This window comes from Equus przewalskii, chromosome 11 (genome assembly GCF_037783145.1).
Source record: "Equus przewalskii isolate Varuska chromosome 11, EquPr2, whole genome shotgun sequence".
Lineage (NCBI taxonomy): Eukaryota > Metazoa > Chordata > Mammalia > Perissodactyla > Equidae > Equus > Equus przewalskii.
Window position 1 is genome coordinate 11,375,215 of NC_091841.1, and position 26,405 is coordinate 11,401,619.

At 45.6% G+C, this 26,405-nt stretch overlaps 2 protein-coding genes across 5 annotated transcripts in view; both read right to left on the reverse strand.

Moving 5' to 3' along the window:
* Positions 1-2,996, reverse strand: part of CKAP5 (cytoskeleton associated protein 5) — a 95,477-nt gene extending 92,481 nt beyond the window's left edge. For 2 of the 4 annotated variants that reach the window (XM_008543127.2, XM_070564980.1), the window contains exon 1: positions 2,857-2,996. The gene's annotated coding sequence lies outside the window, so the exon portion shown is untranslated. Of the gene's footprint in view, positions 1-2,271; positions 2,642-2,856 lie in introns of those variants that run through there. The other 2 variants (XM_070564984.1, XM_070564982.1) reach the window with 2 other exon arrangements.
* Positions 2,997-9,513: 6,517 nt separating this feature from the next.
* LRP4 (LDL receptor related protein 4) overlaps positions 9,514-26,405 on the reverse strand; it is a 48,201-nt gene continuing 31,309 nt past the window's right edge. The window contains exons 28-38 of the mRNA XM_008543145.2: positions 25,910-26,213; positions 24,636-24,854; positions 23,560-23,694; positions 22,608-22,716; positions 20,409-20,553; positions 20,022-20,135; positions 19,597-19,732; positions 16,907-16,974; positions 16,233-16,320; positions 14,675-14,816; positions 9,514-12,024 (exon numbers count right to left, since the gene is read on the reverse strand). Of these exons, the coding sequence (XP_008541367.2) occupies positions 11,692-12,024; positions 14,675-14,816; positions 16,233-16,320; positions 16,907-16,974; positions 19,597-19,732; positions 20,022-20,135; positions 20,409-20,553; positions 22,608-22,716; positions 23,560-23,694; positions 24,636-24,854; positions 25,910-26,213 (1,793 nt within the window). The 3' untranslated portion in view covers positions 9,514-11,691. The remainder of the gene's footprint in view (positions 12,025-14,674; positions 14,817-16,232; positions 16,321-16,906; positions 16,975-19,596; positions 19,733-20,021; positions 20,136-20,408; positions 20,554-22,607; positions 22,717-23,559; positions 23,695-24,635; positions 24,855-25,909; positions 26,214-26,405) is intronic.

Sequence of the window (26,405 nt, forward strand, 5' to 3'; positions counted from 1 at the left end):
TTTACCACTTTACCATAGAGAAGACTGCATCAGTTTTGGCCAACAAATATCTTTTGACCACCTTCTTTGTTCCAAGCATTGTTTGAGGGACTGAGGTAGCCTCACAGGAAAAAAAATCTGTGCTCTGCTTTCATTTCTGTGAGGAAATCAGACAATATACAAGCAAACAACAAATGACCTATCAGATAGCAATAAATGCTATGAAGTAAATAAAAAGGAAAGTGAGGTAAAGTGGCCAAGAAGGCTACTCTAGCTGGGAGCTTAGAAAATGCCTCTTTAAGGAGATGACATTTGAGTTGAGACCCGAGTGGAGCCTGATACAAAGGCAGGCTTGACGTACGGGGTAGAGCAGGGCGGGAAGTTCCAGGCAGAGAACAACAAACCCAAAGGCCAAAAGAATAAGTTTAACGTGTTTGAGATTTATCAAGTACGCAGGGCAACCGCCCTGAGAGGAATGAGCTAAGTGACACACTCTGAACTCTACAGGCAAGACTACAAGAATCACCTAAGAATCTCAAATCTCCCCAAACCTGACCACCAGGAATCCATCAATGATAATTAGATCAACATCCTAATTTTATGCTCCCCCTTCGCAACCCCCCTGCCCCGTCACAGATGTCCCCTCTCCCACATTGTAAAGAGCATATTTTGAACTGCTTCATCTTCCTTCTAAAACCACCATGTCTACCATTCATATTTCATCACATCTCTGATAAGAGGTATAAAAAACAGGGGTGATTCTACCCAGAAATTGCTCCTGCATTCTCCCTAACAGATCCCATTACTTCATATAGTACAACCACAGGTTAAGAGCAAAGGCCTTGAAGACATAACTACTTTGGGTAGAAATTCAGGTTCCATCAGGTCTATGATTTTGAGCAAGTTGCATAACCTTTCTAACACTAAGTTTCCTCATCTGTAAAAAACTGTGAAGATTAAAAAAAGACAATATGTGGCACCCAGTGAGTATTCAATAAATGTTCGCTACTGCTAGTAAAGTATTTGAGCATTTATTTTGTTCAAGGACTAGAGTTGGGCTGCAGGGATTACAGAAACTACAATTTGCTACAGCAAATTGTTTGAGAGATAAAATTGTCAAACTCTCTTAGGTCAGGGGCTTTGTCTTTTTCTGGTTCACCAGTGTATTCCTAGAATCCAGAACAATGTTTAACACACAGTAGGCATCAATCTCAATATGTGTTGAGTGAATGAATGAGACTCCATTAAGTCAAAGGAGCGTGAGAGAGCCTGGCTTTATGCCAATATAAAGAAAAGTTTTCACTCCCCATCAAAATTTTTAACAATATCCTATAAGGCATTGTTAAAGATGTTTACTATTTTTAATTGTCTCTCCAAAACCTGGAACAGTATTCATAATATTAAGGTACTCAAATTTACTGCAATTAAAACTCTGCTGCTAAAATTGAGCTGCCAGTTGTAGAAGGCTATAGTACTGTTCATAATTCAAAGTTGACGATCAAAACTTTAAAAGTAATAAAGTATAAGGTACATTAATTGCTATAGAATACCTTTGCTTGCCATTGCCTGAGCGAACAGGCTTTAAAAACTTGTGTAAACTTTTTATCCCGTGAGTTTGCCAACTAGGTTTAATTTATGCTGGCAAAATTAATTGATTTCACCTTTCTCTATATCATTAAATTTTATAAAAACATTATGGTTCATCCAGTCACTTAAGGAAAGTCCCAATCTTTCAGGATCTCTTAAAAGTTTCAAAAGACTGTTGGCTTAATTTATGGGCTCTTTAGGTCAAAGAAGGACTTTTCAGTGTGATGAAGGAGAAAGGAGTAGTTCACCTCTCTAAAAATGAGTTTTCAATTACTATAATTATGCATAAAATAAGACAGGCAGCATTTCTGGGCCAAGATTTGATGCCTTGGTTCCCATGAGAATTAAATCCGAACCATGCATAAATTTGGGGCAAGTTCTGCAAAAACCACTTTACCCTCTATTGATGCTGAATGAAAAACTCATTGTTAAAGATTCATCAACACGAATATATTTCCTAACACACAGGAGCCACTCTGGCAACATCACTTTCATCCTTTTCTGTCCCAGAAACAAAACGGGATGCATTTAAATTCTGCCTGACAATTACCACGAATGCAGGGTAGTTATCTCAACAGCCAAAGAGTGGTAAGAGCTTACAAAGTAAGAATCTAGTTTACCGAGCCTCCAGCTTAGAGGAGCAAGCCCTGCTTCACTTGCTGGCTATTATACTGGTCTCCCAAACCTCCAGAGCTGGAAGGATACCTGAACTCTACTGACGCCTTTGGAGAGAGAAAGCCAGGCGCAAGGGCGGAGCGGTGTGATCCGAATCGTTAAAATCGCTGCAAGCCGGTAGGGACACAGGTGCGCCGGCAGGCCCCGGTACCGCGGTCCTTGTCACGCTCTCAGGCGACCAGGCCCTTCACAGCCACCACAGCCCTCACGGGCCCCGCTTCACTCATTCATTCATTTGACAATTACGCGAGGGGCACTGGAGCGAGGCCGGCTCTCACGGCCCCCGCCCCGGGACCGGAACACGCTCAGCCGCCGGGCGCGGCCCTGCGCCGCCCGCGGCCCCAGGACGCGGCTGCCCGCACCTCGCGGCGGCGCCTCCGGCCACCGGGGTCCCAGCCCTGGCCTCCGCCGCACACGAGCGCCCACGCCCCCCGCCCTCCCGGCCGCCGGCGCCCCGGCCTCCGCCCCGCTCCGCCGCCTCACACCCGCCGGGTCCGCCGGGCGAGGGAGGCGCGCGTCCGCTGAGGCCCGAGCCCGGGGTTCAGAGCCCCTCCGCGCGCGCGACGCCCGAACCCGCGGGCCTCGGCGGGTGGGTCGGGCCCGCCGCCCACTCACCTCCGCCGGGTCAGAACCGAGGGGCCTGCTCTAAGCCGTTTGAAACCGCTTGGGCCGCCGCACACCCCGCAGTGTCCTCGTCGTTTATTGGTTCTCGCCGGACCGCCCCTCGCCCTCTTATTGGTCTATTTGAAAGGACTGCGGGCACGCGCCGCCCGCAGCCTTAAAGGGGCCGCGCGCAGCCGTGTTTCCCTCGGGAGCCGGCGCTCCTCCTGCTCCGGTGGGGAGGCGATCGCTGCAGCGAAAGCTGCTGACGGCCCCAGAAAGGAGGGCAAAAGATGTGTGGAGAGGTGTGCATTCCCGGGCGTCCGAACGTTTGCTTTATTTACCTATGGATATTTAAGCTGCTGTCAACGCCTGACAATTTTTTTGAGTCATTTCATTCACCCAATATTGATAGTGCAGCTCGGTGCGTGAGGGAAACGAGAGGCAGCTGGGATATAGTGGAAGGAGAGTGAATGGAGCCAGGACGCTGGGTTCTGGGCTTGGACCTGCTCTGAGTAAACCACTTTTCTCAGGAAATCATCTGGAGCTTAGTTTCCTCATCTGTAAAACGGGATAACGATGTTTCCCTTACAAGCTTAATGTGAGGATTTCATGTAATTAATTGAATGTCTAGGAAAGGCCTTTGAACGAGAACGCATTCTGCAAATGCTTCATACTCCTGTTATAAAAATGAGAGGCTAGGTTAATATGATTTCTAAAATTCTCGTTTAGCTCTACATTCATTGTTTCTTATTGGAAGTAAGTAAGGTCCTTACTTCCAAGGAATTTGCAAACTACAGTGGTCAGAGGAATAAAACGTGGAGACCAGTCACTAAAATTCAAAACAATATAGGAACTATGTAAAATAAAAGCTGTAGATGCTTACTGAGGGGAAAATTTGATAGGGAGGATCTGTGAAGGGGATGGACTTTTAATCTGGGATTTAAAGGATATGTAATTACCCACAGGCAGAAAAATGGAGAAGGGATGGGTAAAAGTAAGAAAACAATTGTTTTTTTAATCGATCAAATTGGTGAAGATGAAAAAGTTTAACAACCTTTGGTTGGCCAAGAATTGGAGAAATAGACACTCAAACTCACTGTTGGAAAGAGTATAACTGGTGCAAACTCTTAGGAGGACAATTTAGCAGTTAACAAAATGTAAAATGTACATAATCTCTGGCCTAGTAATGTCACTGTTAGGAATTTCTCCTACAGATCTGTGCAGGTATGCATAGAAAAATGTACAAACACATTCACTGCAGCACTAATAGGAAAAAAAACCCTGGAAATTACCTGTCCATCAATAGGGAACTTGTTACATAAATTATGGTATATCCATTCAACAGAATACTATGCAATTGTTAAAAAGAATGTAGTTAATCTATACATGCTGGTTAGAAAAACACACAAATTTTATTTAATTGAGAAAAGGCAAGTTGCAGAAAAGTATGTATGGAATGATTTTATTATGTATGGTTATGAATGTATGCATATTTGTGTGCATGCCTGAAAATGATTAGAACATTCCTGGAAGTTCAAGAAACTTAATAGGAGTGGGACTTGCTAAAGAGGGAAATGAAATATTTACCACTGACATGTTATTATTTTTTTAATAGAAGAAGCAGGGAGAATATCTAGTAGCGGGAAAGGTACGGGCAAAGGCACAGAGACAAGAAAGTGCATTGTATGCAGGGAATTGAACACGTGGCTTTGATTTTAGAATAGGGTTCATGTTGGGAAGTAGTGGGACACAAGATTGGCAGAGAATGTTAGGAACAATTCTTGAAAGGTATTGAATATTAGGGTAAAGAAGTTGTACTTTAAGTAGGCAGTGGGGAACTATTAAAGGTTTCTGAGAAAACGAGTGACAAAATCAGAATTACACTTTAGGAAGATTAATTAGCTTGACTGTCTAAAATCGTTAGAGTTAGAAGCCCAGTTTGGACTGATATGCGGTAACAGCAGTGGAAATGATGAGAACAGATTCAAGAAGGAGTAAAGGATTTGGCAACTGACTAGATTAGGGGCAAAGAGGGTGGGGCCCATGGAGGGAGATGAGTCAGAGTGTGCCAGGATTTGAGCCTAGGGACTGGGAGGCAGTGATTGCCTAAATGGAAGTAGAAAGTCAGGAGAAGCCAGTCTCAAAGGGAAGGCAAGGAGTTTAGTTTAGACCTGTTTACTTTTAGGTCCCAATGAGACATTCAAATGGAATCAAGTAAGTAGGCCTAGGAAATACAGGATGAGAGCTGTGAGAAGAGATAAGACTCAAGTGATATAGACTTAGGAATCACCCCCATAGAGGGAAAAGATGAAATTGTGGTAGACCACAAGTGGGAGAGTGGAGAAAGTGAAAAGATGGGGAATGAGCACAGGTCCGTAGGTAGGGGAAGGAGAAAGGAACCAATCAGAGCAAAAGGGTCACAGTAACCTTTTGAGAAATGGGTTAAGAATATATAGCAATAGTCTTCTTCAGTCATTGGTCATTGGCATATTTACTTTATTTAAATATTACCAGAAATAAACTGAAGATTACATTTAAGGAGAGGATGATGGTAACCTGGAATTTTCGCAATAAAGGATGTGTGAGTCAGGATCCTGGAGAGTTTTAGAACAAGACGGCAAAATCCCTTTTTGTCTTAAATGGTTTAGGTGCAGCCCTCCTAGAAGGTGGGCATGAGGTGTCTGATTCCATTCATTTATTCACTTATTCATTCAACCAATGTTTACTGAGCACCCAGTATATGCAGGAATTGTTCTAGATACTTGGGATAATCAGTGATCAAATAGACCCCCCAAAAAACCCAAAAACAAACAAACCCCTCCTGTTATGGTACTCACATTATAGTGAGGAAATATAGACACTCAACACATAAATAAATTATATAGTATGTTATTAGACAATATGTGCAATGGGAAAAGAAAAAACTATAAAACAGGACAAGAGAGATTGCGTAGTAGAGTTGGAAAGACTGTACTTTTATAAAAGGTGGTCAGAGTATGTTTCATTAAGATAACATCTGAGCAAAGACTTGAAGAAGGCAAATAGTTAGCCAGGAGTATATTTAAAGGAAGAAAGCGCCAGCCAGAGGGAATAGCTATGCGGAGACCCAAAGTTGGGAGCATGCCTGGCAGGCCTGAGAAACAGAGAGAGGCCTGTTTAGTTGGGGCAGAGTAGATGGCAGTAGGAGGGCAGTAGGAGATGAGGTCTGATAGACAATGGAGGGAGGGGAGTGGCAGATCCTGTAGGGCCTTGTAGAAACCTAATATAGTAACTTGCCGATAGTAGGTTTTCAATATATATTTGGCCAGTCATCTTTTGCAGTCCGGGATTATTATCAAATAGCATTTATCTATGTATTTATTAGAGTGATATGTGCCTACTTTATTCCAGGGACTTCTCAATAGCTCTATATAAGGAAGGTATTAATAGGGCAGCAAAACCCTTGTGGGCAGTAGAGATCAAAATGAACACTGTATTATTGCAACCGGAAGCAGGAAACAAATGCCAGACGCTGTGGCTGCTGAATAACCGTGCTGGACGTTTCTGAAAAGCCTGCTAGGGTTGGGACAGTGCTCACTCCGTCATACTCACAAGCTGTATTCTGGTTGAAACATCTCTACCATAGAACATGGATCCATATTTCTAGCCTAAGAGGGGCAGCTTGAATAATTACCTTCCTTTCAGCTTTCAGTCCAGGTACCCTTTGCATTATTCCATGGATTTAGTTGTGACATTAACAAAGATCTCAGGTGGCTGTGGGTCTTAGTGCCTTGACCTCCAAGCCTGCAAAGACTATCCCAGCTTGCAGTGGTTGCATTTAATAAGTGTTGGTTGAAGGAACGAAGCCTTTTTTTCTTTTCTCATAGCCTATTTTCCCATAACCCCTAAAATGCAGGCTGTCCAAGAACTGACCACAGAAGCATCAGCCCCACCAAAGAGGAAGGAGGCAGGAGGGAGAGATAGGGAACTGCTTAGCAGGCTGTCAACAGGCTTTTAGGGGCTGGAGGGCTAACCACTGAGAAGGGCAAGATAAGTGAGAGTTCTTGGCTCTCTGTGTCTTATGAAATGAAACAAGCAGACTGTGTAGCTTGGGGCTAACTTCAGCCTGGGGTTTAAACTCAGACCCTTAATTAGGCTGTCTGGATCTGTTTTAACATCATGTCGAGTCCAAAGTTGTGAGTTGGAGCCTTGACTAGAAATAAAACTCTGTTCCCTGTGCTGAGCTCTGCTTAGCCTCTGCCAGCTGGTTGACAGGAGAATGATATGGAGAGAAAATAAATGGGCAAGTGAGGGACTGTTTCAAAACAAAGGCTGCCTGACACATCCCCAAACACACATCCTTTTAAGTGGATCAGCTGAGTCATCTTCACATATGAAGAAAGGACGTACTTATAGACTGTTTCTTACCCATAAAAAGGGCTCAACCACATTTCTTTAATCATCATGTCCACAAGTAGAAATAACTAAAGCTTACCAGATGCCCTTGAATATCAGTACATTACATTTAGAACCTCGTGCACCCTCAGCTCTTGTAGATGCTTTTTTTCTAAGTTCCTGTGCGGCACTGACTCTTTTCTGCAGGCCTAGGTTTGGTGAAAGCTTCAGTTCACACCATCGAGACCTTTCTATGGGTCACGGAGATCTTTTCATCTTAGGTTCCACAATTGGTTCATACAATACAGAAAGAAGGGCAGTGACTATATTTTGAACATAATTAGTTTGCAAAAATATGTCTAGTTTGTTAGATTTGACCCATCATCTCCCCGCTTATCATAAATTTCAAGTTTTATATCCAGAGAACCAGAAAGGAATTCTCAACCCTTGTTTCATCCCCAAGATTTCCTGGAAGGTACGTAAATATAAGTTTCAGGCTAGAAATGACCTTAGCAATCATCTGGTTCAACCTTTTCATTTTACTGATCAGGAAACTAAAAGCCAGCCCATTTTTATAACCTAAAAACAGGGTGCCCTGGGGCGGGCCCTACAGCATAGTGATTAAGTTTGGCACCCTCTGCTTCAGCAGCCCAGGTTCACTGGTCCGGATCCCAGGCATGGATCTACACCACTCTCAGGCACGCTGTGGCGGCGACCCACATATAAAGTGAAGGAGGATTGGCACAGATGTTAGCTCAGGGCTAATCTTCATCAGCAAAACAACAAAATGAAACAGGGTGCCAGTCCTTGGTGCTGTTGCTAAATTCTCATTTGCCAATGGCCACATTCTTGTCACAACCTGGGCCATTGGACCCAGTGCTGTTCGCTGCCTTCTCCTGCCGAAGTGACAGGACAGTCACAGATTAGCAGGACTTCTAAGTCTCAGGCAGTGAATGCCTGATTAAACTGGCTGACGTGGTCACAAGGAAGCAAAATGCATCCACCCAGAAACCTCTGCAGTTTTCCAAGCAAATGGTGTGTTCAGTGCGTTCATTTTTTCTTTCCATTTGAAAAGTTCCTCCTGAGTTTCCAGCTCTTGTAGTCACTGTTCATGGCCTGGCCTGTAACCCTGAGGCTTTGGGAGGGGGCACTTCCGACAGGGATAAAGGCTTGTGCTTTAGGCTGGATTTCACTGCTTAAAATGTCCTTCTCTCTCTGTTGTGCTTCTTTTTTTAAAGAATGGTGGAGCGAGGGGATGGTTGTCCTTGAGCTATTCCAATTTTTTTTTGTTATAGCACACCTATCCCTCACCAAAGTTGGAAGAATTATACACTGTCATTTATACTCAGATCTCTTGTCATTTAAATGCAAGAGGCTTCAGTCTTTCTTGCTTTCTTTTTCTTTGTCCTTTTTGAGGGCAGTGGTGGTGTTGCTAGACTCTAAGCTCTGTTGTCAGGCTTGGGCAGTGCCTGGTCCATAGTGGGAGATGAATGAATGAATGAATGAATGGGAGCATTATTCTATAAATAGCTTGTGGTTTAGAAAATCAACTAAATACATCAAATTCTACATCTGGCATTGAGACTTGCATGATTCTCAATCTTCATTGAGAGGTATTATATCCAGAGAACCTGAGAGGGATCCCCAATTCCTTGCTCTAACCTTGAGATGTAGCGGAGGAGCTCTTAGAAGACAGCTTTTTACAAACAAGAGGAAACTTTGTTCATATGATCATTCTCAGAGTAACTATGAAACTTGGCTAAGATCAAAGAGAGCTAGTGGCAAATCTGGGACTGGAATTAGCCCTCCTTGTCCCCATTCCGTAGTTTTCTTACTACATCAGACAGTCTTGCTAGTGACTATCAGTACAAGGCAGATTCAAGTTCTGTGACACTGACGTCCTCATAGACCGAGAACAGGATTAGAAGATACATGGTATACATACCATGACACTTCCTCCTGGTGCCCAGAGGAGACGTCACTATTGATCATAACGCTTTTCCCCTTGAGTCTGGACAGGACCCTAGGCAGCCACTACCAACCAATCAGAGTTGACAGTCACGGTGAAACCTCTAGAGGAAGTAAGGATTTCATAAGCCAATGAACTCTGGTCTTGACCCATCTTCTTAAGATGAGCTGAACCTCCAGCCAGGGACCTCACTCCCTCTATTGCTCTTCACTGTCCCCACATCCCCAAAGGACTTAGAGGTGATGTCTGCAAGCAGGTTTTCCACAGCATGGGTCTGCCAGACAGAGCAGGTGCAGTTATTAGTCATGACTCCAAGCCAGGCAAGGTGATTAAGAAAAGCTAAATTTATATTAAATTACCATAAAGTCCTAAAATACTGAACATAGTGGTTAAATAACTCCAGAAAGTCCAATCTCTCCAGTGAGTAACGTTAAAACCATTACACATGAGCGTGGGAGAATCACTTCCATTAGTTTAGGACAGAGATTTTGCTTTTTACACAGTAAATCAGTGCTCAAATAGATATTTCTTCAAATATGTCCTTTCTACATTCTGAGCAGCCCAAGTGCAATAAGATCCTTCCCCCTTCCCACTCAAGAAAATGCCACTTTTCTACTTTCTCCCCGTCCCCAACCGTGAGTCTGAGGACCCAAAGTGCCCGTTCTTTTACTGCCCCATCAAGTGTCAAACGTGCCCCTCTCCTCCCAGAAGAGGGACCTCACCCTTCCCACTTTGTGTACTGGGAACACCTTCTTGGCCTGGCCTGGCTGTCCTGTATAGGCCCAGACCTGGGGCTGACGACTGAGAGCAGGGCTAAGGCTTGGCTCCTGTCTCTAGCAATCTAGAACTGACCACAAAACGTTTGTTCTTGTCCTCCTTTTTCCATCACATGTGTTAGCTGATTTCTCAATACCAATAACCATAGGAGATGTTTCAAATCCAGAAACTTCTCTAGAAGTCCTCCCCTCCATTCTCAGCCCGTGCGGTCCTCTCCTGGCACTTCTCATGCCTGGGTGGAAGAGGTCTGGATCTGCCCTGGGCTGAGAGGGCTTCGTCAGGGCTTCTCACTGCCTTTCTACTCCTTGCCCCCCACTTTCCATCTTCATTTGGCCCCCCTCACCACAGGTGCTACAGGGCTGGGTCAGAAAAAGCAAATTAGGCCAAAAAACAAAAACAAAGAAGAGTTACGTAGAAGTTTTAGGACAGAAAAAAGTCTCAACTCCCCTGATGCTAGCATGAGACGGGCGCCCTTTGTGTGAATAAGCAGGACCCAAGTGATGGCATCTCAGCATGGAAAGTAAGTCACTTAGCTGAGAAGAGAGTTGGAATGGGACGTCACCACATGTAGCCACAGGCTCCCTGTCCACTAACTTAGATCCCTGAGCACTTGAGAGAGAACACAGGAGCTCAAGCTCACAGATACTTCCCTTTAGGCCCTGGGTGCCCCAAGTCTCTAACCCAATCGCTCTTCCTGACAGTTTATGAAAACTTCTGGCCTGTCTTTGAAAAGTCGTTTCAGGATCTCTGTGCTCAGAATCGCAGAGGAGGAGGAGGAGGCAGAGAGTGGCAGAACATTAAGGTCCAGGTGATATGCGATGTTAGGTCTCGGCAGCACTTCTTAGACAGCGCAGAGACTCAGCCCTCAGGGCCCCTCATTCACTCAAGCTACTAGCTCACAACCTGGTTACTTAGAGTCAAAGACTTAGAAAAGGTACTGGCCAGTGGTGGCACCAGGAGGGAATTTATATGAGCCAGCTGCCACACGATAGGGGCCCCCAGTCATCTGAAGGCAGAAAAGGCTCCAGACATTCTAGCAGGAGTAAGAAGAGCTTGAGCCACACCCAGACCTTACCAGTTGAAAAAACAGCAACTCTTAGAGCAAGAATAAGATCCATTGCCAGCAATGGACAGGACATCCAGGCCCAACTACCCCTAAAAGCTTTTTCATATTACCAACGCGCTTGAGGCTGGAGGTTTCCCAGATGCCCATACCAGCTGGGCTGACTCCTCCTTCTCTCAGCCTCTATCCTTCATCTCTCCCTTTACCCATGAGCTCCCCCCTGGGCCCTCCAGCCCCCTGGCCCCTGGCGGGCAAGTGCTCTTAGAGAAGTCAGGCCAGCTCTGATGGGGGAGAATGCAGTCCTGGGTCATCAGCTCTCTTGGGGCAGGCACGGAGGGTACCAGCGGGAAGGGGAGGTGGAGCTCTGTAGCGACGAGGAATCATTACTGAGCCTAGTTTCAGGGGGCTCAGAACGGAGTGCAAGAGGTGAGGTTCGTGGTAAAATCCAGGTCTAAGTTCTCGGGATGAGCCATCATTTCTTGTGCACGGGTAATTACGGACTCAGGTGGAAAGGGCTCCCATGGAGGGCTTGGGAGCGGTTACGGGGTGGGAGGAGGAGGAGCAGGACGAGCACAGAGGAAGGGGGCCTGTTGTATAAGCGAGCATAAGGACTGAGGTCCATAAAGGAGAAGGAACAGGTGGGGAGGCAAGGGAACACGGGCATTTAGACCTGGCTCTCTGAGGAGAGCTTGCGTTCATGTTTCCAGCCTGTGTCTGGCAGAGAGCCCCGTCTTTCTGGAGTGGCTGCGGTATGGACACTGCTACACTCAGACTGCTCTTCCTGCAACAGCTGCTCCGTCTCTGTGTCATCCAGGGAGCCAGAGCTGGCCTGGATGGACACTGTGTCTGTCTTCATGCACACATGATCCCGAAGAAGGCCGCCCCGTGAGCTGCGCAGTTGCTTGAGGTCATCCCACTCAGCATCATCCCCAGACAGGAGGCAGATTCCCTCTACAATCTTGATCTTCTCCTTGGTATAGTTATGGTCAGGTCCACCCTAGGGTGGAGAGTGGGGAGACAGTCAGTTAGTTGGCTCTCTATAAAGGATCTCATGGTGAACAAAAAAAGAAAATGGATGAGATAAGAGTGGGTGTGAAGAGCACAAAAATCCCACAAGCAAATGGGGAAACTTGGTCAGCACAAATATATGAGGCTTAGTCTAAAAGGAGAGGAGCAGTAATAATTATTACTATTCCCATACAGGGAGGAGGGAAAACCATGATTTCAAGTCCTGCGTCAGCAAATCACTGGCTATGTCACCTGGGGTAAATTACTTAACGTCTCTAAAACTCAGTCTCCACATCTGCAGTGTGGGGAGAAGAACAGCATCCATACCTCATAACCAATTGCTGTGAGGGTTAAATGAGGCAATACATGGAATGCAATTAGTAGGTGCTTGACACACAAGATGCACTAAATCATGTTAGCTGTTGTCACATTGTTATTGTGGTTTATTAATGGGACATCATGCTGACAGACATAACCAAAAGCAATTGAGAAAGCAATTAAATGTGCATTTATTTGGGATTTTAAACTATTTTATTCTTAATTCTCTTCTTTCTAATTTTGTTAAGAAGAAAAGTTTTGGGAGGTAAGACAAGCGAGATCTAGAAAAATCCTCTTATTTGGGTTCTAAGGGTGATCCATGGGGGTCCTGTCACCTATAAGCTTTTGTGGGAGGTTATTCTGGCTCTGCTCCCACGAGCCTTGGGGCCATTCCCAAGCAACCTGGGATGGTTCCAAGGACGGCCTTTAGTGCTACTCAGGCTTCTCCCTTTATGGATTCCTCAAAGGGTAGCCTTACTCCTGGTTTCTGGGGGATACCAACCAACATGCCGCCACTGCCAGGAGAAAATGGGCCAAGGCGTGGGTTCTGTCCCTGGAATAGCGTTCCTGCCAAGAGGCCTCCAAGTGCTGCCCTATTTTAGTAACAATTCAGTTCCACAGATATTCATTGAGCCCCTGCATCAAGCAGGACACTTGGATGATTACACAGTATAAAATATGGTCCCTGCCCTCTGGGAGTGACAGCTCCCTCGATCAAGCAGAAAGACACACAGACAGCACACAAGCACACATGCATGCACATATACATGTCCAGTCACCCAGCACACCCTCCAGGCTGAAGTTAGTGTAAGATCAGATGCAGGCCACTAGGGGTCTTCAGCACAGAGACGCGCTGAGTAAGTGAGGGAGAGGTGGGGGACATGGCACTAGTAATTTGGGGGATACCAATCCCTTTACAAACACACAGGTACCTGAAATCAAGAGGAAGTCAGAAGAGAAAGGGTGAGAGACTATCAGAGGGGTGAAAGAGCTGTTGAGGAAAAAGCATACGACAGAAGAAAGAGGTCACATCGTTTTAAGTTCTATCTTATGGCTCCTATTGTGGCTTTTTCCTGCGGCATCAGACACTCCAGGAACCCAAGACTCTACGAGAATCTTTCTCTCAAAGATATGAAGTGCGAAGGGGTCTCCCAGCCCTAAAACTGCAAGCTATCCCTGCAGGTTCTGTTTTGGCTCGCAGTGGAAGCTTTTTTCATAGGGGAATTCATGGATCCAGAAAGCAAATGATTCTTATGTAAAGCATATTCATTATGCATGGCAGCCCTGGAGGTGTGAGGGCAGGTTTTGAGTGTGCTGGACAGACCAAGAGAGGAGACTGATTAGGGTCTCAGAAGGGGTAACTTCTTCTTTTTTTTTTTTTTAAATCACGTTTTTCTTTTTTTTTTTTTTTAAAGATTTCATTTTTTCCTTTTTCTCCACAAAGCCCCCCGGTACATAGTTGTGGGTCCCTCTAGTTGTGGCATGTGGGACGCTGCCTCAGCGTGGTTTGATGAGCAGTGCCATGTCCGCATCCAGGATTCGAACCAACGAAACACTGGGCCGCCTGCAGCAGAGCGCGCGGACTTAACCACTCGGCCATGGGGCCGGCCCCAAGAAGGGGTAACTTCTGAAGAAAGGGTTACAGGATTTTAGAAAAAACAAGAGCCACGTCATATGAGGAAAATCTGAAATCCCAGGCTATAGATCTCTGGTGGAAATGGGACTATTTTTTATGCCTAAACATTCAGCAAATAATTTTTCACTGAAGCAACAAAGGAGTTAAGAAAACAAAAGCACATAAAGCTTCCGAATTCTAGAGAAATCTTTTAAGACTCTGTGATAAGAGGAAGAATAGCAAAAAAGCAGCCATTCTCAGCCGCAGGTGCCAAAAGCTTGGATCAGAGGTTAGAAAAGGGAGAGTCCAGGAGCTCTTGGGTTTTCTGGGTGTTCTAAGAGTCTAGGGTTGTTTCAGAGGGGCATAGCCTCACTGCAGGGGAATCACAACTCCAGGAGGGCAAGAATTGATAAGCCTGGGAAAATATCCCCTGGCAGGGAGGTACACATGCACATGCCTTCAGACCTAAACCTTCCAGAATCTGCTTTCTAACCCTGCTCTCACTGGGGTCCCTCAAGCTGGTGCCTCAGAGATTTTAGACCTCTCCAGAAACCCAAACCACATTCAGTTCTTCTGTCACTCTAACTTTCAAAATGGTAGATGGGACTACCAGCATCCCTTACTGACCTATTCAGGCAATTGGAGAATAATTGCTGCCCCACACTCCCCCTCAAAAAAAACTTCGAATATAAATTTTATTTTTTACCTCTTTCTTATAGCACAGTTGATTGTACATGGCTGGTGTTGGGATTGCTTCAATTTTCACTTCCTGAGTGGAAGTTCGGTAGGAGGGGTTGCTGTAGGTCAGGTTCCCCAATCCAGGATCGGTTAACTTGGATTTTTTGTGTCTTTAGGAGGAAAGGTAATGAAAAATTAGTTCAGATCTTTATGGGGGTGATGTCTGGGGAAGCTGTAACCTGAGTGTGGTGGGCAGCCTCTAAGATGGCCCCCGTGATCTCCACCTCCTAGTACTCACACCTTCTGAATCCTTACCCCCTCAGCGTGGGCTGGATCTGGTGACTCACTTCTGATGAACAGAATATGCAAAAGCAATGGATACCAGATTAGGTTACAGAGAAACTTGTGGCTTCCATCTCAGGTTGCCCTCCCTTCCTCACTCTCTCTTCCTCTTGCTCTGGGGAAGCAAGCTGTCATATTGTAAGTTGTCCTGTGGAAAGGCCCACAAGGCAAGGAACTGTGAGGGAGGTCTCTAGCCAACAGCCAGCAACAGCCTATGAGGAACTGAAGCCTGCTAACAACTACATAAGTGCTCTTGGAAGGGAATCCATCCCCAGTCAAGCCATGAGATAAGACCTCAACCCTGGCTGATACCTAGATTGAAGCCCTGGGAGAGACCTTGACACAGAGACACCCAGCTAACTGCATCTAGATTTCTGACCTGCAGAAACTATGAGATAACAAATGGTTGTCATTTTAAGTTGCTGAGTTTTGGGGTAATTTGTTACACAGCAATGGATAACTAATACACTGAGCTTTAGAGTCAAGACAGATCTGTTTCAATCCCATCTCTGTTACTTACTAGCTGGGATCTTGGTGGACATAATCTAAACTTTCTGAGCCTCACATCCTCATCTGTAAAGTGAGGAATAATAATACCTGTATCAGCAGGTTGTTGTGGCATTGATATATATTCATTAAATGGTAACTATTATTGTTATTTTTATTATTAGCAGGAGCCACAGCAGCAAAATCCTGACATTTTTGCTGCAAGCTGTGTTTAAAGCATTTTGGGGAAAATTTATAGAGAGAGGGTCATAAAAAGAAGACTCTAAATTGAAAATGACACAGTCCACCTTCCCAGGATGATCCCTCCCAAGTAATGATATATCAACCAATACTGTAGTAAAGGGTTGAGTTTACGCGAAGAGAAAATCATTTCCAACTTCAATGGTTTGAAGTAGGGTGGGGTAGTGGGAAAAGCAAAGATGCTAGAGGCAGTCCCAGCTTTGCCTCTTCCTGTGTGACCTTGGGTAACACCCTCTGTGCCCTCAGCATCCTAGACTATAAAGAAAACCCCAAAGGTTGCTGTGGTCATGATACGAGGAAACTGCTTGGGCTGTGACTGGGGAAGAAGAGTAAGTATTCAGGTTTCTGCCCCTCCCTTCTGCTGCTCTGACCAGGGACCCAACCTCGAAATGAGGCTGGTCAGAGGTCAAATCAGAGAGCCACGGAGCTTCAGAAGATCCCAGATGGGCTAATGAGGACCAACAACCATGTGGCCCCTGCAGCGAGGCGGAGGTTACCTGTACAGCATCAAAGCTGCAATCACCACCAGAATCAGCAGAATACTGAGGAGTCCACCGATGACATAGCTGACATGGAGTCCTTCCCCTAGGAGAACAGAGAGACTACATGGAGACCACTAACTGGTGGTGTGGGAGGTGGGAAAATGGAGGGCTCCTATTGTAGGTGTCGGATCCCACACCATCTGAGAATGGCTGGAGGCCTCCTTCTCAGAGGAGGGGCCACAGGAGGTGGCGACAGAGGACTGAAAAGAAACCTATACTCTGTCAGCATCTCTAATCCCAGTTCCACTGCTTACTAGCCGTGTGACTTAAGGCAAGATGCTTAAATTCTAAGCCTATGTTTCCTTATCAGTTAAAAGTAAATAATAATTTGCTCACAGGGCTGATGGACGTTAAATGAGATGTGTATATATATTATATATATATATATATAATATATATACACACACACATACATACACACACACGCACATATATAAGGCCTAACAAATGCCTGGCACGTGGAAACCACTCCATAAGTGGTGGCTAACGTGATTATTCATTCTATGTATTTAGTCTAAGAAAAGGGGTCACCAACCCCAAGAGTCCCCATGAAGGTTCTGGAAGCTATCAGTGGAGACTCAGATTCCTTCCACCTTCTTTTTCAAAACAGGTGGGCACTCAGGGCTTACCTGGAGCAGCAGGTACGGCCTCATTGGAATGTGCACAGAGGCCCAGCTGGGTATCCTTTTCAGAGCATCTGTGGGGCACAGAAAACTGAATGTGAAGGCTACTTGTATTTGACAAAGATCTTGCCTTCCTCTAGGAAAGGGGGAAAGTCCTGTGAAGATCAGGGTGACAGGCCTGGGAGTGGGGCTTTCCGATGTGAGCGTGTACCAGATGGGAGGTACCAGAAGCACGGAGACAGCAGGCCCAGGAAACACAGGGCAATCAGTGTGAGTCACTGTCTTCAAGATGCTATATCATGTTTCAATGGATTTTAAAATATGTACTCTTTAAAAAGGAGAAGCAGGTTTGGGAGGGAGCTGGAAGTCTGCTGAAAGAATAATAAGGACATCAATAGTGGCTTTATTCAACTACCAGGATGAGTTGGAAGAAGCTACAAGCCAAGCAACCCTCTGATTGGATAAAAATCATCACAAGATCTAATTAGAACTTGAAAAACAAAATTGTTTTTCTTCCCTTCATTCTTTCGCAAGGGAATATGCAAGACATCCAAAGGGAGGGCCCCGAGAACTAACTTGAAATGCTAAGAAGGTAATTTCTTTGTGGCACATTATGAGCAGGCAATTAAAGGCATCTCCTAAAAAGCTACTTGTAAGAGCATTTGAAACCACAATGCATCAAGTGTTCAAATAGAACTCTGACAGTAGGGTTCAAAAGTTTTCTAAACACACCTAAAGAAAATCAGATTAATAACAATGGACAGTACTTAAAAGTTAGTGAGAAAGGTACACGTTTATATCTGGGTGTTTGCTTTTCCATATAAAGCCTTCAGAAAAGAGAAAATGGGGCATATAGAATGAATTTGATCATGTGTATATCTTAAAATTTTAGGGCCAATTAGTCTAGAGTTCTTATTTGGAATTATTAGTATGTTTCTGCTTTCAGACTTGAAACAAAGTGTTAATTATCTTTTAAGCTACGGTTGATATTAAAAATAAAGAGACCAGTATATTATAATGAAAAAAACTGTTCTAATAGAAAAGTGTCTGGAAAGATAGATATCAAAATAGTAAGAGTAAGAAATGAAATCACTATCTCGAAAAGATTCAATGCAGTATTATTTACAACAGCCAAGATATGGAAACACCTAAGTGTCCATCAAGGGATGAATGGATAAAGAAGATATGGTATATGTATACAATGGAACATTATTCAGCTATAAAAGAGGAAATCCTGCCATTTGTGACAACATGGATGGACCCTGAGGGCATTATGATAGGTGAAATGTGAGACAGAGAACAACAAATATTGTACAATCTCACTTTAAAAAAAAAAAAGAACTCATAGATGCAGAGAACAGATTGGTGGCTGCCAGAGGTAGGGGGTGGGGGGGGCGTGAAATGAGTGAAGATTGTCAAAAGGTGTAAACTTCCAGCTATAGATAAGTGAGCCTCGGGGATATAACTGACACCATGGTGATTATCATTAATAATACTGTATTGCCTATTTGAAAGTTGCCAAGAGACTAGATCTTAAAAGTTCTTATCACAAGAAAAAAAAATTTGTAACTATGTGTGGTGATGGCTGTCAACTAAACTGATTGTGGTAATCATTTCGCAATATATACATATAGCAAATAAAAAATATTAAGAGTAATTATATATGGAGATATATGTACATATTTCTTTATTCCTATCTGTAGTTCCAGATTATATTTTGCAAAGTGTAAATAAAAAATACTTATAAGAATTTCTCGGGGCTAGCCCCATGGCTGAGTGGTTAAGTTCGCGCGCTCTGCTCCGGCAGCCCAGGATTTCACAGGTTCGGATCCCAGGTGCAGACGTGGCACCACTCGTCAGGCCATGATGAGGTGGCATCCCACATGCCACAACTAGAAGGACCCACAACTAAAAATATATACAACTATGTGCCAGGCGGCTTTGGAGAGAAGAAGGAAAAATAAAATTAAAAAAAAAGAAGAATTTCTCTAAATTGAATGTAACATCATATTTCATCAATTTTAAGATGTGCATTTTTCTATATTCTAACATCTCTGAAATAGAAATGTGTCTTACTATCAATGGCATCTCACAATTGCTGTTAGTCATTTTTTCAGTTTAATCTCCTAAATCAGGATGTACTTCAAATTGACAGCACCTTCAATTTCATGAACTATAATATTTTATACTTGATTTTAGAACCATTCATGGTTATGCTTGCTTGTCTAATAATGGTGTGTGTGTGCACATGCACACACATACATGCATGTGTGTTTGAGTATTACAAGTCATTATAAGCTGAGGCTATCACGTTCCTGGGGAGGTTCCAAGTGATAAAGTCACAGCCCAGAGATCACTATAACTTGGTGAGGCTTCTAAGTAAACTGTAGGACGAGACCATATGCTAAACCTGTTATGTGAGAGCAAATGTCACAGAAAGAAAGGAAGGAGGAATGCCAAGAGGAAACTCCTCCTGAGCGATTTCTCTCTAAAGCTGCTCTTAAAGCTTCTTGCCCTCAGAGCTAAAAAGAGAATCATTTGCAATAATCTACAAGTCTAAACATCTTCTCCAGTTCCAAATAGCAGGGACTGATAGCTAATGACGTGATCCACCCTCCTTCTCCCAGAATGCTCAAGCTAGGAGTATGGTCTTCTGCTGGCAGGGGATGGTGATTTGAACCAAAGGGCCCACCTACCTTCCTCCCACCTCCTCCAGAGATGTGCGCGTCTGGGTGGTAGGAGAACGCAAGGTGGTAGGTAGTGTGTTGGGTAGCACTGGGCTCCTTTCACTCATGCTGGTCGCCCTGGGAGCTGGGGGCACCAGGCCAGGTACTGGAGAGAAAAAGAGGACTGGAGTGGGCCACTGGGGCCCAAAATCTCGACATATGGTCCAAGAGCAGCATCTGGAGAACTTAACACAGCACCCTTTTAGCTGCCCTAATCCTAGATATCCTCATTGGAGGCCCTTCTTAATACCGTAAATAACAAACTCATTGCTCCCAGGCCCTCTGCCATAAGAGCTCCAGAGGGGGATCCAAGCCAGAAGGACAAAGCTGAGGCTGCTGATCCCCCACCCCTCCACGGGCTCTGCTATTCCAGGGGGCCATTCATTCCAACTCACCAAGGGAGCAGGGCTGGCCATCGGGCTCATCAGGACAGGCACACACAAAGTCCAAAGCTCTGGCAAAGCAGAGGTGGGTGCAGCCACCGTTGTTCACACCACAGGCATTGGTCCCTGTGGGCAAAGCAGGTGCGTGTCTGGTCTGGGACAGAGTCAGGTCTCCCAATTTGACACTTCTCAAAGAGGGGGCGATCCAGGGCTACCCCCCTCCCAGGGATAGTAGGGCAGGAGGGGTATAACCACAGGGGGCTGCAAAGGTCTAAGAGCTTAAAATGTGAACCAAAAGGCTCTCCTGTGGCTCTAATTGTCTTGGTCATTAACAGTCCTTGGGGTGACCAACGAACCCCACTGATGGAAAAGAAGCAGGCTCAGGACCCAGGAGCCCACCTGTCTGCCGCTGAGGGGAAACCACAATGATATCCATGAGTCCTTCCACGTTGGCCAACACTGTCTCCTTGTTCCGGCCTGAGTACTTGTCAACACGCTGGATTGACTTGGTCTGCCAGTCTGTCCAGTAGATCCACCTGTCCTGCTACTCAATAGAGAAACACAAGAAAGGGTAAATATTCAACAGTCTGACCCTGGTACAGCTTCCGTGCCTCAGCACGTGCATCCCCTCTGCTGCAATGCCCTCTTCGTCTCTTACCACCAGGTCAACTTCTGGGCATCCCCAGATATGACATCATCCAGGAAATCTCCCCCAATCTATGCAGAGTTTTCCATTCTCTCCTCCACGCTGTTCTGTGCCTTGTCCTCACTTCTACAAGTGAGTTTTGATACTTGATGGTCATTTGTTTACATGTCTGTCTTCCTTGCCAGATTAAGTTCTTTGAGGACAAGAATGTGTTTCATTCACCTCTCTACTTCCAGCACCTAACACTTAGTCATCAGTCAGTTGACTGAGAGGCTCAGTGAATAAACGAGCTCTGTGCCCAGCAAATAGAAATAAGTTGGGGGGTTCTTCTAAGATCCCTGTTCTTCTGGGCCCTTCACTCAGAGCCCTGGCCCAAATGCTCTGATTACGTCTGTGGGCAGCTGCCTTCTAATGCAGGGATCCTGAGATTCTAAAGCAGGGATGTGAAAGGGCAATGAAGGCGGTTCCCCTCCCACCCCCAGGGGATATATCAGCAACCCCAGGGGAAACTCATAGATTGAAAAACAATATTTATGGGGCCCGGCCCGGTGGCACAGTGGTTAGGTTCACACGTTCCACTTCTCGGCAGCCTGGGGTTCACCAGTTCGGATCCCGGGTGCGGACATGGCACTGCTTGGCAGAAAGCCATGCTGTGGTAGGCATCCCATGTATAAAGTAGAGGAAGATGGGCATGGATGTTAGCTCAGGGCCAATCTTCCTCAGCAAAAAGAGGAGGATTGGCAGTAGTTAGCTCAGGGCTAATCTTCCAAAAAAAAAACCCAACCATATTTAATATTACCCTGTAGTTGCATATTCAGAGGATGGGGGCGAAAAAAGCCTATCATTAAGTAAAGCCAGACAAAATCTTATTGGCTGGTAGGATATAAGACAGAACATAGGTAGAGTGGATATTTGTAAAAAAAGGGACAAAGATTGAGAATGCCTGTTTTGGCCACAGGCTTGGTAGCCCTTCTTTTTCCCTTCCCCGAATGATTTTATAGGATTAGAACTTTCAAAAATGACATCTAATAATAATTAAAATGGCTAGAAATAATACGAATTGAGTGCCAGATACTGTGCTAATGCTTTGTATATATTTCAGAAGGATACTATTTTTTTTTTTTTTTTGAGGAAGATTAGCCCTGAGCTAACTACTGCCAATCTTCCTCTTTTTGCTGAGGAAGACTGGCCCTGAGCTAACATCCATGCCCATCTTCCTCTATTTTATACATGGGACGCCTACCACAGCATGGCTTTTTGCCAAGCAGTGCCATGTCCGCACCTGGGATCTGAACCGGTGAACCCCGGGGCCACTGAGAAGCGGAATGTGCGTACTTAACTGCTGCACCACTGGGCCAGCCCCCAGAAGGATACTATTATTAAACTCATTTATTTTATAGGTAAACAAAGCTTAGAGAAGTTCAGTATCTTGTCTAAAGTTGCACAATTACTTAATGTCACAGGCAGAACTTGCACCCACAGAGCTGGCACGTTGGAGGTATTCAGTGAACACTTAGTGACTAGGTAGCTGCCTCCAGACTCTGGATCTTAGCTGCTCCACCCTACTCCCGCTATATGAGCTGCCTGAGCTCAGACGTTGGGACCACAGCATTAGGATCAATGGGAGAACTTGTTAAAATACATGTTCCTGGGCCCAACTCTCATGAAGCAGATTCTTTATATCCAGGGCCCAGAAATGTGCATTTTAACAAGCTCCACAGCTGATGCTGTACACTACTGAGAGCCACTCCTTTGAATGCTAGAACATGGGAGTGGTGGGGCAAGAACAGCAGAGCACGCGGTGGCAAGGCTTCAGTGTACAGGAAGCACCCCTAAAATGAGTTTCCACAGCACACCAGTTCAGTAGCACCCAGGGCTGAGGCTGTTGACTTAGAACCCCAAGGAATCACCCCCAGCAAGGAGGTTTAGTTACCTCTCTCGTGAGCCAGTACCTGAGTGAGGGCAAAGGGGTGGGACACATGGCTGACCAAGACCTGCCGTAGCTTCCCGTTGAGGTCAGCGCTCTCAATCCGGTCCAGATGTGCGTCTACCCAGTAGATCCTGTGAAGAAAAGGAGAGAAGGGTGGCTGCTCAAAACGCTTGCCAGGAAGCCCAGCCCTTCCCCCTAAGGGGCTCTCTGTCCCCTCCCGAGCTGAAGTGGCAGGTGCTGTGAGCGGTCAAGACGCACCCTTGATGAGAGGGCGCTGTGAGCCCTGAAGCTGAAGAGGGGAAGCTGGGGACTCCTGAGAGGGGAGGCCAGGGCTGTTCTGGGGAGGGGCAGAAAGTCGAGTGACTTCGTGGGAGCCCCCACACAGTTTCATCTTGGGTAACTTGATTATTCTTTGACTCCTACCCAAGAATCTAAGCCCAAATTCTTACAAACGCTCTTCAAGAGAAGACTCAGTCTACAAGGACCTCACTGAGGTGAACGGAAGAGAGCATTCTACCAACCCTGCTGGTGACTTTGCCTCCTTTCCCTTCTTCTGAGGGCAGAAAGGGGAGCTGACCGCTTCAGACTCCTTTCACCCTCTTCTCCTGCCCTCTGGCGTTTTTATCTAGACCAGGAGTTGCACATTTCAGTGCCTGAAGGGATCAGGAGAGGAACAAAGGTGAAGAATCAGCCCTTAGATGGACAGCGGGTGGTGGGACCTGCGGTTCAGCCAGAGGATGTGCTCTGCTAAAGGCACTCAAGTTAAAAAGATGGAGACCAGATGAACAAAACCCACCTGAGGGTTGAGGGCTGGATTTAGCAACCCCTGCCCTAAGAATTCCTCATTCTTCTCCCTGCTTTCTCTTCCCACCTACCAAGGAGCTTCCTGTCTTTTTGTTTTCACTGCTTCCATCTCAGCCATCCTCTCCTCTGCCTACCCGATTTCCAGGAGCCTGTTGGGACAGGGGTCCCACCTGCGGGTATCATAGTCCAGGGTAAGGCCATTGGGCCAACCCAGATCCGTGTTGATGAGAACCTTCCGCTCAGAGCCGTCCAAGTTCGCCCGCTCAATCTTGGCAATGTGGCCCCAGTCCGTCCAGAAAAGGTACCTGAGACAGAAAAGTGCCATCATCACCAAGGCATTGGAAGAGGGCTCCCGGGGGTTGGGAAAATACAAGTGACACACAGATACCATTAATATACAAGGCATCAATAGACACATGAAAAGATGTTCATCGTCACTAATCATAGGGAAATGCAAATCAAAACTACACTAAGATATCACCTTACACCTGTTAGCATGGCAAAAATATCCAAAACCAAGAGTGACAAATGTTGGAGAGGCTGTGGAGAAAAAGGAAGCCTCATACACTGCTGGTGGGAATGCAAACTGGTGCAGCCACTATGGAAAATGGCATGGAGATTTCTCAAAAAGTTAAAAATAGAAATACCTTATGACCCAGCCATCCCACCACTATTGGGTATCTATTCTAAGAACCTGAAATCAGCAATTCCAAAAGTCCCATGCACCCCTATGTTCATCGCAGCATTATTCACAATAGCCAAGTCATGGAACCAACCTAAGTGCCCAGCAACTGATGATTGGATAAAGAAGATATGGTGTATATATATATATATATATATATATACAATGGAATACTACTAAGCCATAAAAAAGGACAAAGTCATCCCATTCACAACAACATGGATAGACCTTGAGGGTATTATGTTGAGTGAAATAAGCCAGACAGAGACAGACGAACTCTGCATGACTCCACTCATAGGTGGAAGTTAACATATAGACAAAGAGAACTGATAGGTGGTTACCAGGGGAAAGGGGGGGTGGGGGGAGGGCACTAAGGGTGAAGTGGTGTACCTACAACATGACTAATAATAACGTACAACTGTAATTTCACAAGGTTGTTAACTATCATAATCTTAATAAAAAAAAAAAAGTAGTTAAAAATATATATATATACAAGGCATCCTCCAAGGGCCTCTTCACCAAGTCCTTCTCCCCAGGTCTCTTTTCTGCTGGCCATGAACTTACCCTTTCCTGGGGAAAACAGCAATGGCCCGAGGCTCATCCAGGCTGTTGTTGATCAGCACCTTGCGGCAGGAACCGTCTAGCCTCGAGGCTTCAATGGTATTTCGCCCCGTATCTGTCCAATACAGATTTCTGGCCACCCAGTCCACTGCCAGCCCGTCGGTGGTCTTCAGCCCACGCCCGATCACTGTCTCCATGTTGCTGCCATTCAGATCTGCTCGCCTTGGGGAACAGCCCAGGGTTGGATGACTGACCAGACTGACCAGCAGTAGGCTGAAACCCCTTTAATCTAGGATTCCATAACTGGATTCCCACTACCGTGTAAGCTCCATAGCGGAAGAGACCAACTATCTGTACATACATCCCCCAGCATCTAATATAGTGGGTATTCAAAATATTTGCAGAATTAATGGATAAATCCTTTGGAGTGCAGTGTTTCCTGTCATCAATGGGGAGCATGTGGGTCCATGTCTTACGAGAAGACAGGTTAATAATCCCCGTATACTTTAACGAAGAGACAATCCTTGCTCGGTGGTGATTCTAAGAAAGGCAGCTTTTTCAAAAGCTGCCTGTGTGTTTTCATAGAAGTCCTACACCAGGGAGTTCAACCTCAGGATGAGGGGCATGTCACAAACACGTGGGGGACTTCTCTAAACTACATACGCCCACCTGCCCCCAGCAAGAGATTCTAAAACATCCCTCATGGAGAACCAAAGGGAACGGTCCTGTTCTTCCACGTGAGAATCTCTGCCCTGGTAAACCTCTCTTACTGGTGGCAGGGCATCACATTCCTCAGCTGTGTTGGGGCAAAAAATTGAAAGAATAATAAAAATTAAAATAAACCAAGAAATGTTCTTTAAAAAAGTATAACCTTGTGAACAACCATAAGTCTTGGCATTTGGCCAGGGTTCCTGTATTATAATACAGATACACAGTTTAGCTACACAGCCTACTCATCAACGTCTTATCCATGGAGCTCCCACAGGGCCCGATGGTAGGGGAAGAAGGTTCCAGGTCCCCAGCACGACTTTATCTGTTTACTCGTTTGTTTGTTTTACATACTGAGCTTCTACTAATCTTTAAAATAGCAAAAAACCCCAAAAGTTTGAAACTCTCCTGCAAGTGATAACACTACAAAGCGAACGAGTCAAGATGAGCACTCACTGTCCGAGTGGCCGAATCACTCAGTCCATTTGAGGTTGACACAGACCACAGCCTCACCCATCGGGGATGGGAAGCAGGTCTGCGCCCTCTGGGGGTTCCAGCGACATGCATACCTGATAACATCCAGGAACACATCTGTGTAATAGACCTTTCCATCCACACTGTCATAGTCCAAGGAGATGACATTGTTGAGCTCGGGAACAGGGACATGCACATCTGTGTGGTCGCTGGTGTCCAGTGAGATACGCCGGATGGAGCCGCGGCTGGAGAAGAGCAGGTAGGTCTCAGGAGAGGGATCACAGGTCTTCCCATCTCCCTTTAGCTGGATGCCAGTGGGGCAGGCACAGGAGAAGCCAGAGGGCCGAGGTAAGCAGAGGTGGGAGCAGCCACCATTTCTTGAACCGCACTTGTTAAAACCTGGTGATGAGAAAGAGAGGACGAGCTTGGATACCCAGCCTGGAATATTGTCTGAATCTTACAAAGGCTCTAGTTTCTTGTGCCTGATTCTCTGCTATTCTAAACGACAGGATTCGATGCCTGGCAGGGATGAGGTAGAAGGAGCAGGGGTGTCTCCAGGAGTCCTTTGAAGGTGACAGAATCATGCAGTTG